The sequence below is a fragment of the Nicotiana tabacum genome, chromosome 10 (assembly GCF_000715075.1).
Source record: "Nicotiana tabacum cultivar K326 chromosome 10, ASM71507v2, whole genome shotgun sequence".
NCBI classification, from domain to species: Eukaryota; Viridiplantae; Streptophyta; class Magnoliopsida; order Solanales; family Solanaceae; genus Nicotiana; species Nicotiana tabacum.
In genome coordinates, this window is record NC_134089.1 from 107,472,524 (window position 1) to 107,484,976 (window position 12,453).

General features: G+C 34.7%; 1 protein-coding gene across 1 annotated transcript; it reads left to right on the forward strand.

Annotated features, from left to right (window-relative positions):
• Nucleotides 1-1,254: 1,254 nt before the first annotated feature.
• LOC107783665 (beta-glucosidase 18-like) lies at nt 1,255-11,519 on the forward strand. Its single transcript, XM_075223179.1, has 12 exons — nt 1,255-1,459; nt 1,546-1,612; nt 1,711-1,769; nt 1,948-2,023; nt 2,172-2,246; nt 2,391-2,478; nt 7,515-7,771; nt 7,918-8,029; nt 9,513-9,801; nt 10,223-10,325; nt 10,429-10,534; nt 11,188-11,519. Exons 1-12 carry the CDS (start codon nt 1,286-1,288, stop codon nt 11,396-11,398), a joined length of 1,617 nt encoding a protein of 538 aa, XP_075079280.1. The 5' UTR covers nt 1,255-1,285; the 3' UTR covers nt 11,399-11,519.
• Nucleotides 11,520-12,453: the final 934 nt, after the last annotated feature.

Below are 12,453 nucleotides of genomic sequence, written 5' to 3' on the forward strand. Positions count from 1 at the left end.
TTCAATTTGATCTAAAAATGATATTTTATATTTATAAACAATTCAACTTTAAATTTCTTATTTTGTTCCTAATGCCATGGTATTGTAATGACTGAAATGTCATGATTTGTTTACTACAAGTTTTTTTTTTTTTTTTTTAAATCTTTCTTTTATTTCGTATTCAGTACTCAAAGGGGTTCACAAACAATAAAATGGAAAGAGTCATGAGTATTCAGTACTCAGGTCGGGACATAAATGTACTAGTATTAGTTAAAAAACGTCGTGGCCATTAAATTTGCTTTTGATGCTTGATGACTACTTCTACGATTTTTAAATGGGAGCTACCAGCCATGAGCTAGCTCAAGTACGGCCGAATACCCCTCTGTTCCCCACTTTTTTATTTTCTAACACAATACGAGATTTTGAAGGATTAAAGGAACAATATGCTGAGATTAACGTGGTTTGACTTTTGGAGGGCGTGCAGCAAAGGAGGTTTCTTTCCTTGGTGTGTTTTGCGTTAAAACTGGTACTCCTTATATTTCATTTTAAGCAACAATATTGCATTTTCAATTTGATCTAAAAATGATATTTTATATTTATAAACAATTCAACTTTAAATTTCTTATTTTGTTCCTAATGCCATGGTATTGTAGTGACTGAAATGTCATGATTTGTTTACTACAAGTTTTTTTTTTTTAAAAAAAAATCTTTCTTTTATTTCGTATTCAGTACTCAAAGGGGTTCACAAACAATAAAATGGAAAGAGTCATGAGCAGGTAAAGTCTATTTAATCATCAGCCACAAACACAGTTTTACAGAAAAAGATAAAAAGGCAACACGAAGTCATCAAGGTTGCGTTCTCTTGTTTTAGTTGTCTTTTTAAGTACTACGCATTTATTAAAAATGAAATTTCCTCGACTGAGTTTCATAATAACGTAAATTTATGTAATTTAAATCCAAATATAGATAATTTCACGAAACGAAAAATGAAAAGGAGTATCTTCTATCAGTTTTACTGTGAACAATGCCCTCCTTATCACGAATGAATTAATAAACTCATAGCTTTATGCTTAAAAATTGATTATCATCTATATATATATATATATATATATGAATTGTTTTCCCTATCCTCAACAACTGCCAACTGGAATTGTGATTTTCCTGACTTCCTAATGATTAGTTAGGTGTGAGAGCTACATTGAACTTTTTTAATCCTGTTATATATTAATTAGTAAGCCTATAAATACAACTTAATTAATTAGGCTCCGTCAGGTAGACTATCAGTTTTATCTGAAATTCAGATAAAATGAAGATGGGCACCAAAACTAAGAACTCCTACTTCATTTGTCTCCTCTTACTATTGCAACATGTTTATGCCAACAGTATTATCGGCGAAAAAGGAAATGACTTAGAAGAAGAGGTTAAGAGATCAGAATTTCCAGATAGTTTTCTTTTTGGAACATCAACTTCTGCCTATCAAGTACACACATCTCTGACTTTTAATTTACAGCTCTTTAATTAATTGTCTCTGCTCTCATACATAACATCCTTAGTATATGAATATAGATCGAAGGAGCATATATTGAAGACGGCAGAAGTCTTAGCAACTGGGATGTTTTTTCTCATACCAATGGTATAATCTCTCACAGTCTTTTACGTTGTATAAATTAAAGCTAGCTCTATATCAATATGTCCCTTTTATCTATCTTGTATGTACTTGAATTGATTCAGGCAGTATCACAAATGGAGGAAATGGAGATGTAGCCGACGACCACTACCATCGTTACTTGGTAATCCGATCCCTCGGTTTCGTTTTATGTGGCATGTGATTATTAAGCATAAAATGACAAGTTTCAAATACAAATACAGAAAGATGACAATATTTTTTGAACGAAAAAAGTAGCACACATAAAGTAAAACAGAGAATGCTTTTCATTTTATTTGTTTTGTTTCAACGAATGATGGCAGGAAGATATTGACATAATGGCCTCTCTTGGAGTAAATGCTTATCGATTCTCCATTTCCTGGAGTAGACTTCTTCCAAGTATATATATATATATATGTTCCTTTTTCATTCTCTTCTCTTATTTTCACTTCTTTTAAACTTAAATACAATCACATGGGATAAACAAAGAGATACTTAAATTAATTAAGCATATACATTTTTGACTCCTAATGGTGGAGCTGGACAGGAGGAAAGTTAGGGGTCGTGAATCCAGCTGGAATCAAGTTTTACAATAATATCATTGATAATCTCTTACTCAAAGGTAGCTGTCAAAGAACTCTTCTTTCTTCCATTATTCTTTGCCAACTCTTTTTATTTGTACATATAATACACGTTATATTACTTAGAGTTGACCAAAAAAAAAGACAAATAATGATGGTAATATTGATAGATACATAAAATGCAGGAGTAACACCATTTGTGACGATCCATCATAATGACTATCCTCAAGAACTTGAAGACAGATACGGGGCCTGGCTCAGCCCTCTGATGCAGTAAGTTTCATCTCTCGATAAATCTAGCTACAGTTAGTTCTTTTTTTTATTATTAAATTCAGATAATCAGGATGGTTTTGTATCATCCAATAAGCAAGTGAAAACAAATTAATTATAAAATATACTTTGAGGGAAAATCATATACATACAAGAGGTCTACTCGATGTGACATATTTTGACTCGGCACGAATTAGAACTTTTGATTTGTAACTGTAAATATTGTAAAGAGTAGAATCCTACTATACATGAAACTATACGTAGCCTGTTATATTTAAGATAGTTCAGTACTTGGTGCCCAAGTGTTGTAGTTTAGTTAGGACTCATAAGCCTCATATGTGTATATATATATATATATATATATATATATATATATATATATATATATATATATATATTCACATAATAGATACAGAGAGATCTAAAGACTGTTATCATGGTATCAAGAGCCATAGTGGCTTAACAACCATCGTTTTTTTCCTGTTATTGTAGCACTACAATAATACACCATGACTAAAGACATAGCCTCTTCAAGCAATACTATGATTTCATACCCTTCCACACCAAATCTTGCTCATCAACTGCCCGTAAAGCTCACGTCGTCGAATTTCCTATTATGAAGACTCAGTTTCTTCCCATGGTTTGTGGTTGTGGTCTTAACCATCATATTGATGGTAGCGAATCAGCACCAGCCGAGTTTTTAGATGATAAACAATCTAATCCAGCCTATAAATCTTGGGTTCATCGAGATCAACTCGTGTTAAGTTGGATTGTTGCTTCAGTTTCGGAAAGTGTTTTACCACAGTTGGTTGGAGCAGAAACTGCTCATGAATCCTGGGATAAACTTGTGACAGCATACGTGTCAGGTTCTAAGCCACAAGTTCGTGAACTAAAGACGCAACTGCATACTTTGCGTCGAGATAATGCCACCATTGAGAGCTATGTTCAAGGAGCCAAGGCGATTTCAGATAAGCTTGCTGCTCTGCAACACCCCAGTCCATAATGATGAACTCGTTGAGTTTGTACTTGTCGGTCTAGCCCTGCATATCGCCCGTTCACAAGAGACCTTTAATCTCGTCATGAAGATATTTCGTTTGATGCCATTTATGGCATGTTATTGAACGAAGAAAGACAACTAAAAAGGGCTAAAGCCCTTACCGTTATAGCTCCCACTGCTCATTACACTCAAAGCTCATTATCATCCACACAAGGTCGAGGTAGAGGCCGTAGAGGTGGAGGTCGAGGTCGTGGACGTGCTGGTGGTCAAGGATATTCCCAGCAATTCCAGAATCGTAACCATCTAAACTCCACTGGTACACAAGCAAAATATGACACTTCTGGAATTATTTGTCACTATTGCGAAGGCAAGGGTCATATCACACGAGTTTGCCCTTCATCTAAGTCTACTAATGGTCCTAGAGTTATTGGTCGTCCTTCTTCCAATTTAGCAAGCACTCCAACATATTCTAGACAGAACTGGTTGATGGATAGTGGCACCACGCATCATTTAACAACTGATCTTGACAATTTAGCCATCCATTCCAAGTATCAAGGTCCAGAGGAAGTAACCTTAGGTAATGGTTCAACACTGCCCATCTCTCATATTGGAAAAGGTTCTATATCTATTTCTAATCGTAAATTTTCTCTTGATAACATTCTTCATGTTCCAGATGCCAAACAAAATTTATTGTTCGTTAGTTCTTTTCCTACCTCTAATCAGGTTTTTATTGAATTCTTTCCTAATTATTTTTTAATTAAGGATTTGAAAATGAGGGGCATTCTTCAAAAAGGTCCGAAAGATGATGGTTTATATGCACTCATAGCTCTGCAGTCGCGTCTCTCACCCGCTTCCTATGCTGCTTCACTTGGTGTCTGGCATGCTCGCTTAGCTCATGCCTCTTATCCTACTGTTCTTCGGGCTTTGCCATCTAATATTTGTTGTTCTTCTACTTATAAGTCTCCTAGTTTATGTTCAGCTCGTGCTGTTAGCAAGAGTCACAAAATTCCTTTTGTTGAGTCTATTTTTAAGGTCAATGGCCCTTTAGATTTTATTTGTTCTGATGTTTGAGGTTTGTCCCCTGTTACTTCTAATGATGGATATCGCTATTACGTTATGTTCTTTGATCATTTTAGCAAATATACCTGAATTTTTTTTCTCCAATTTAAATTTGAAGTATTATCCGTCTTTATCCAATTTCGGATGATGTTGAAAAATACTTTGGTTGCCCTATCAAATCCTTTTCAAGTAGTTTGGGGGGGGGGGGCAAATATCAAGCCTTAACTACTTATTTATGCGAGAATAGTATTACACAATGCTCTTCATGTCCCTACACCCAAAGCAGAATGATTTTGCTGAACGTAAACATCATCATATTGTTGAGACGAGACGTGCATTGCTAATGTTCCAGAAAAATTTTGGACTAATGCTTTTGAAACTGCTGTTTACACTATCAATAGACTTCCAACTCCCCATCTGAATCACAAATCTCCCTAAAGTTTTGTTTAACATGAATCCTGATTATTCATTTTTGCGCATTTTTTGGATGCTTATGCTTTCCTTGGCTTTGTCCATATACAAAAAGTAAGATTTCACCTCGTTCAAAATCTTGCATTTTCTTATGCTATAATAAGATTCATAAAGGTTACAAGTGTTTTGATCCATCTTTTGGAAAGTTTTATGTCTCACATCATGTTGTTTTTTATGAATATGTGTTCCCATTTGAGGCTAAGGATGATGCTACGGTGCCCACTACATCAACACATACAACTGATCCTATCACTGTCCAGGTGCCATCCTCAATCTAGGACCAGCATCCTTTGGAAGCTCCATATTTTGCCTCATGTGGACCTTCTTCTTCCTCAACGGAGCAGGCTTTACAGTTACACACATCAATATCCATTGTTTCACCTGATGAGATAAATGAATCGTCATCGATATTTGCCTTACAGAAATCTGGACCTTTGTCTAAAGATCTTCGCGGTGTGTCTTTTTCTAGCCAAGGTCAGTCTAAAACTCATACCATGGTCACTAGGTCTCTAACGGGCTCTTTACAACCTAAGCAACCTACATCCTTTACTGCCAAGACCAATGAGGTTACATGGTACTCTGAAGCTACAAAATTTGCTCACTGGCGTTGTGCAATGCATGACGAGTATAATGCACTTCTTCAGAATGGTACTTGGCAACTCGTTCTTCCATCAAAATCTCAAAAAATGCCATTGGGTGTAAGTGGATTTTCAAGACCAAAACAAAACCTAATGGTTATGTGGATCGTTATAAGGCCAGGCTTGTTGCGAAGGGATATCATCAACGTCCTGGTGTTGATTATATTGACACCTTTAGCCCAGTAAAACCTACCACCATCCGTCTTCTCTTATCCTTGGGTGTCACCAATAATTGGCACATTACTCAACTTGACATCTCCAATACATTTCTGCATGGTCACTTAGACGAGGTAATTTATATGTCTCAACCCCCTAGGTTTATGGATTCAAATTATCCTAACCATGTCTACCTGCTCAAATGATCTCTATCTGGGCTTAAACAAGCCCCTCGTATGTGGAACAAATGTTTGACAGATACTTTACTTTCATATGGATTCTCTGGATCTAAGACTGATTGTTCTCTCTTCTACTTCTCCTCTGGGAAAGAGAAGTTGTTTTTCTTAGTATATGTTGATGATCTCCTTGTGCTAGGCACTAGTCCCACTCTTATCAGCTCTCTTATAGGCCGCTTGTAATCATAATTTGTTGTACGTGATCTAGGGAGACTATCTTATTTTCTGGGAATCGAGGTGACATGGGATTCTTTTTGTTTGCATCTGTCTCAGTGCAAGTATGTCAATGATCTATTACGCCGAACCCAAATAGACTCTTGTACTGCCATTTCCACGCCAGCTACTGCACTATATCGGTTGTCTGCTACTGAAGGAAACCTGTTTCATGATGATACCTTATACAGAAGTACAGTTGGTGCACTGCAATATCTCACTTTCACGCGCCCAGATATCGCTTTTGACGTGAATAAAGTGTCTCAGTTCATGCACAACCCATTGGATTCTCATTGGGCTGCTGTTAAACGAATTTTACGTTATCTTAAGGGTTCTTCATCGCATGGCCTGCATTTTGCTCGTCAACCATCTACTCTCTTACACGACTATTGTGATGCGGATTGGGGTGGTTCTATTGACGATTGTAAGTCCACCAATGGTTCTGCCATTTTTCTTGGAACTCATCTGATCTCTTGGGCATCAAAGAAGCAACGTGCAGTATCTCATTCGAGCACTGAGGCAGAGTATCGCGCACTTGCCAATGCAGCCTCCGAACTCACATTGTTGGAGTTTCTACTTCGGGAAATTGGTTGTTTCTCTTCGTCTACTCCTGTGTTATGGTGTGATAATCTTAGTGCAACGTATTTAACTATTAATTCAATTTTTCATTCTCGAACCAAGCACATGGAGATCGATTTTCATTTTGTTAGAGATAAAGTGAAGAACAAATCACTCTTTCGCTATGTTGGCTCAAATGATCAAATTGCATATGTCCTCACCAAAAGGTTGTCTAAGTTGTGCTTCCAAAGTTTAAGGGACAAGTTGACCGTGCTTGTCAACCCTGCTCAACTTGAGGGTGTGTGTAAAGAGTAGAATCCTACTATACTTGAAACTATATGTTGCCTGTTGTATTTAGGATAGTTCATTACTTGGTGTCCAAGTACTGTAGTTTTGTAGTTTAGTTAGGACTCATAAGCCTCATATGTGTGTGTATATATATATTCACGTTATAGATACAGAGAGATCTGCAGACTCTTATCAAACATGTCATAATATTTGTATGGCTACAAGATATTTGAAACTTGTGGTATTAAGCATTTCATAAGCTTTGTGTGGTTATAAAAGCTTCTCGTTAAGATAAAATGAAAAAATAAAAAGTTTAAAGTTAAAATTTGTCATTCTTATTAAAACGAACTAATAAAAAGTGTGTGTTACATAATTATCGAATATCGTTATCGTTCTTAATAAGTTAGTTGGTCATCTTTGTAGGGAAGAGTTTGTGCACTTTGCAGAAACATGTTTTAAAAGTTTTGGGGATAGAGTGAAGTATTGGGTCACAATAAATGAGCCTAATTTATTCGCGGAACTTGCCTATATGAATGGCATATTCCCACCTTCACATTGTTCACCCCCTTTTGGAAATTGTTCCTCCGGTAATTCAGACACTGAGCCTCTACTAGTCATCCACAACTCAATATTGGCACATGCAAAGGCTGTCAAACTCTATCGTCACCATTTCCAGGCAAGTCTATTCACGTTTCATTTTATTTGAGAATAAAAAGCTGTCAGTCGCATGCATGTTACCTTACTATTTTAATTTTGAAACATTCTAATGAAAGATTTGAAAAATAAGTGGGTACTAGTAATTAATTAGTCCTATATGAGCAGGTAGAACAGGGTGGAATGATAGGATTGGTGGCGAGTGCTTACATGTATAAGCCAATTAAAGATGATGAGGCTGACATTAAAGCTGCAGCTAGGGCCTTGACTTTCCATGTGGCTTGGTGCGTAAACATTAACCAAACATAAATTATCTGAACCTGAAGTTTACAACAAAGAATATAAATTTGTCATGATTAAGGATAAATTAAAATGCAAATACACATTATTAACAATAGTTTAGTGATATAAATGTGTGTAGAAGAAAAAAATATGTACATATATCATTTATTAATTGATTTTGTATGTGTTTTTTCTCCGAAGATAAGCTCAATTACATTGGATGTCGTACCAGATCTGAATGCAAATCCCTCAATATTTCAACAGGTTGCCATCTTATCAATTAAGAAAAAGACTCGACTAGTGTTTGTATTCATAATTAATGAGTGAAGAATGTAGTATCCATAACTTGTAAGAATAATATGACCGCATCCACAATGTCACAAATATTCATTTTTTATTCTAAAATCTTCTTTTTATATAGTTCATTATATTTTTCTTGTCGAACCAGTAAGTTCCTATATTTTGAATCTATCCCACGAGGATCTAGATGAACTTCTAGAATATAATGTTGTAAGTCTTTTACCAATAGAAAGTTGTAACTTTAAAACACCAAATCTCATATAAGGTTCAAATAATATATAAACTATTACAAATTCGGCAAAAATCGATAACGGTCGACCGATCAATTTTGGTCGGTCAAAAAACAACAAAAAAATCGACTAAAGTTGGTCGATTTTTTAAAATATTTTATTTATAATTTTTTTTACGAAACCGCCAACATTGGTCAGTTTTCTTTGGCGCAAAAATGCGGGAAACTATTTTTGAGTCCCGTAAAATTTATTTTTCAAGAAACCGACCAACTTTTGTCGATTTTTCATTTAAAATAAATTAAAACCAATATTAAAAAACCGACCAAAATCGTTTGGTTAAATTCGGCCGGTCATTTTAAAAAACCGACCGAATTCGGTCGGTAATTTTTTATTTTTTAATAAAACCGACCACTTTCGTTGGTTATTTTCGTGCGAAAATATAATTAAAGAGTATAAATGAAATAAAAGACAGTCTTAAAACAAAATGCACCAATGGTCTAGTGGTAGAATGGTGATTTTTTTAATTACATAATTAAAATACCGACCAACTTTGGTCGGTTATTTCGGTAACTTTTTTTTTGAATTTAATTGATCGACCAAAGTTGGTCGTTATTTTCCGACCAACTTTGGTCGGTATGCCCTTCCAACCTTCGAAATACCGACCACACGTTAATGGTCGCGTTTTTGACGGTTATTGGTCATTACCGACCAACTTTGATCACTTTTTTTGGACGATTTTTCCTGAATTTCTAGTAGTAATATATATATATACTTATTAGCTTTGATAATATATGCAACTGATAGACAAATCATGTGACATATCTGTTTCAAAACAAAAGTTGTGTAAATCAGATTAGGTGAAAGCCAAATTGCATATGTTAATTAGTTGCATTCGGACGTGTCAAGTTGCATTTATCAATTACAATTATTGATCTCGATATTTTTAAATGAACAGGCTTCTTGATCCTCTAGTATATGGAGATTATCCCACAGAAATGCGAGAGTATCACGGGAAGAAATTACCAGAGTTCAGCCCTGAAGAAAGCAAGCTTATAAAGAATAGCATTGATTTCATAGGGCTTAACCATTATTCCACTTTGTTTGTGAAGGATTGTCTTCTTTCAAATTGCACATGCAATAATGACAATAATAATCCAACTTGTAGCCATGGTGAAAATCGTGCCATCCTTGGGTTTTTGCTCACTGCTGGACAGAACGAAGATGGTGCTTTCGTAGGAGATCCGGTATTTTTGCACACGCCTTTATTTAAAGGGAAAATGTTCAAATTTACCTCGAAGTATCTTAATTTTACCATCCCGTTAATTATACTTGGGTCTCTTTATATCTTTACCTTTAGCAAGTCGTATCGTATTTGCTCTTGATTTTAACGAAATTCCAGTGCGGATTAAGTTGATACTTATAACGTCGATGTTCAAATATACCCCTTGTTATATTTAAGATTGGAGCTCTGTTAGAATGAAGGGTAAGTATGCAATGAATTGCTAGCAAACGTATGAATAACCCAAAACTAGCTAAAGTATAACCAAGGATAATTATGAAAATATTTCGTATAGTAAAGGGGAATTTATGAACCTTTTTCCTTATTTAAATTCTTATTATGATATGGTGACAATAACTCTAAACTTACACCAACTGACTTTTTAGATGGGAATGCCTGGATTGTATGTGGTTCCACAAGGCATGGAAGAGATTGTGGATTATATTAAGAAGAGATACAATAACATGCCAATATTTGTGACTGAAAATGGTAAATATTCTCCTTACTTAAACTCGTAGTATTTCTCACTGATTTCTCATGCTCGAGGGTAGATTCTACATAATTGAAGGTAAATTGTGGCTACTTCATGCAGGGTACGCTTCAATTGACAAGCAAGAAGAAGGGGAAGAGTTGGTCAAAGACATAAAGCGAATTAAATATCACAAAGCATACCTTGCATCTTTGGCTCGATCAATCAGGTATACTTTAATTTATATTCTATGAATTTCTACCATCTCTTGTCCATATTATCTACTCTCTTTTAAAGCTAGCTCTAGCATACGATCTCTTAAGAAAGATATTTTATTTCTAATAATAATAAGAGTAGTTATTACAACTATTCTTTATCTCTTTTTTACACGCCTCACTTAATTAAGTTTCGGTGACGGGAATAGTAAAGGTGAATTTGAGGGGAAAAAGTATTAATGCTTCTTGTGTTTTCAAATGTCTAATATTTTGAAACAAAATTTAATTTTTCAAAATGACAAGTATTTGGAACCAAAGAAAGTAGGGGTACTTTATATGGAGCAAGAACATGGACCGTCTTAGCGCCATGTTTTTGGAATTTAACAAAGAGCTTAAGGAGTTTGTAAGATTTGACTCTCTATATATATATATAAATCATGCATTGATCACACACAATTGTACACATATAATACATAAGTTATGTATATATTATACCTTCATCGGCTATTGTTAGTTTAAGCGATTGGGTTATCGGCTATTTGGGTTAATTCTGCTTTTAAATGAAACTTTGGGTCGAAAACTAAGTTCAAATTTGTTATATCTTCTTTATACCTACATATTAAGCTTGATTGTTCTTTTCTTTTTCTTTTATAAATGATATGAGCAGGAATGGTGCGGATGTGCGTGGTTATTTCATATGGAGTTTAATGGATAATTTTGAATGGGTATTTGGTTACACCATTAAATTCGGGCTTTATCAAGTTAATCCTCTTACGTTGGATCGAAGTCCAAAACTATCGGCTCACTGGTATAATGATTTTCTCACCAATAGTAGCCTCAACAATATACAAGCAAAGAAATCAATATATGGAGTTTAGGATTTTTTTTTTCCGTTGGCCATTTCTGTTAGATTTTGGGTTGTATTGGAAGTATTAATAGATTTTATTTTTGTAAAATTGTTCATGTATTTATTTTATTTTGGAAGAATATATATGATTTAGAAAATACTTGTGTTCGGATTCAAATATCTTTCAAAATTAATGAATTGTAATTTTTATTCAAATTTATGAATAGTATCACTAAAGTTATAAAATATTATAAAGGCTTTCAATTGGATTTTATATATATATATATATATATATATATATATATATATATATATATATATATATATATATATATATATATATATATATAGAGAGAGAGAGATACATATAAATCTTTACTAAACATATTCTTGTTGAAATTGCCACACAAGAAAAAAATGCTTTATCATCATATGGGCGGAACTAGGGCCGCTTATCGGGCGGTTATTTACTCGTAACGGTTTGGCTTATCGGTTATCGGCTTTTAAATGTATTAATTTGCTAGCCACCCGATAAGATATTAGGCGGATTGGTATCGGTTTGGCTCTTATCCGGTGGTTATCGGGCGATTTATCTGCCTAATTCAATCTATATTGCGTGCATTATAGAGGGCATACTATCACAACAAATATACTGAATGGCAAGGTTTACATGTTCCACAAGCAGTTGAATTGTGTGAAGACATACGCTCTCTTCTAGTAGTTCCAAGTTAGCCTGTTGGTCAACTAAATGAGTCTTTTTCCTCTTTCACATGATGAATTTGAACTCATTACATGTTGACAAATTTGAACCAAGGTTGCTGATTATTACTATCGTTTTATGGTCCGCTTTAACGACAACATTTATTTTCTACCGGAAGGTAAAATTACCATGTTAATAACCGATTTCACTTTTAATTTGGAGGTGATGCTACCTTTTCTTCCTGCTACTATTATGTATTATCTGCTTGTGAATAAAAAGGCACCAGATTAGCGATGACACGTGTTTGGTGATGCTAAGTTAAGCGAAACTTAAGGTCAATGGTAACGCTTGGCCGATTATGATACTGGTGGCGTTTGGATTAGATG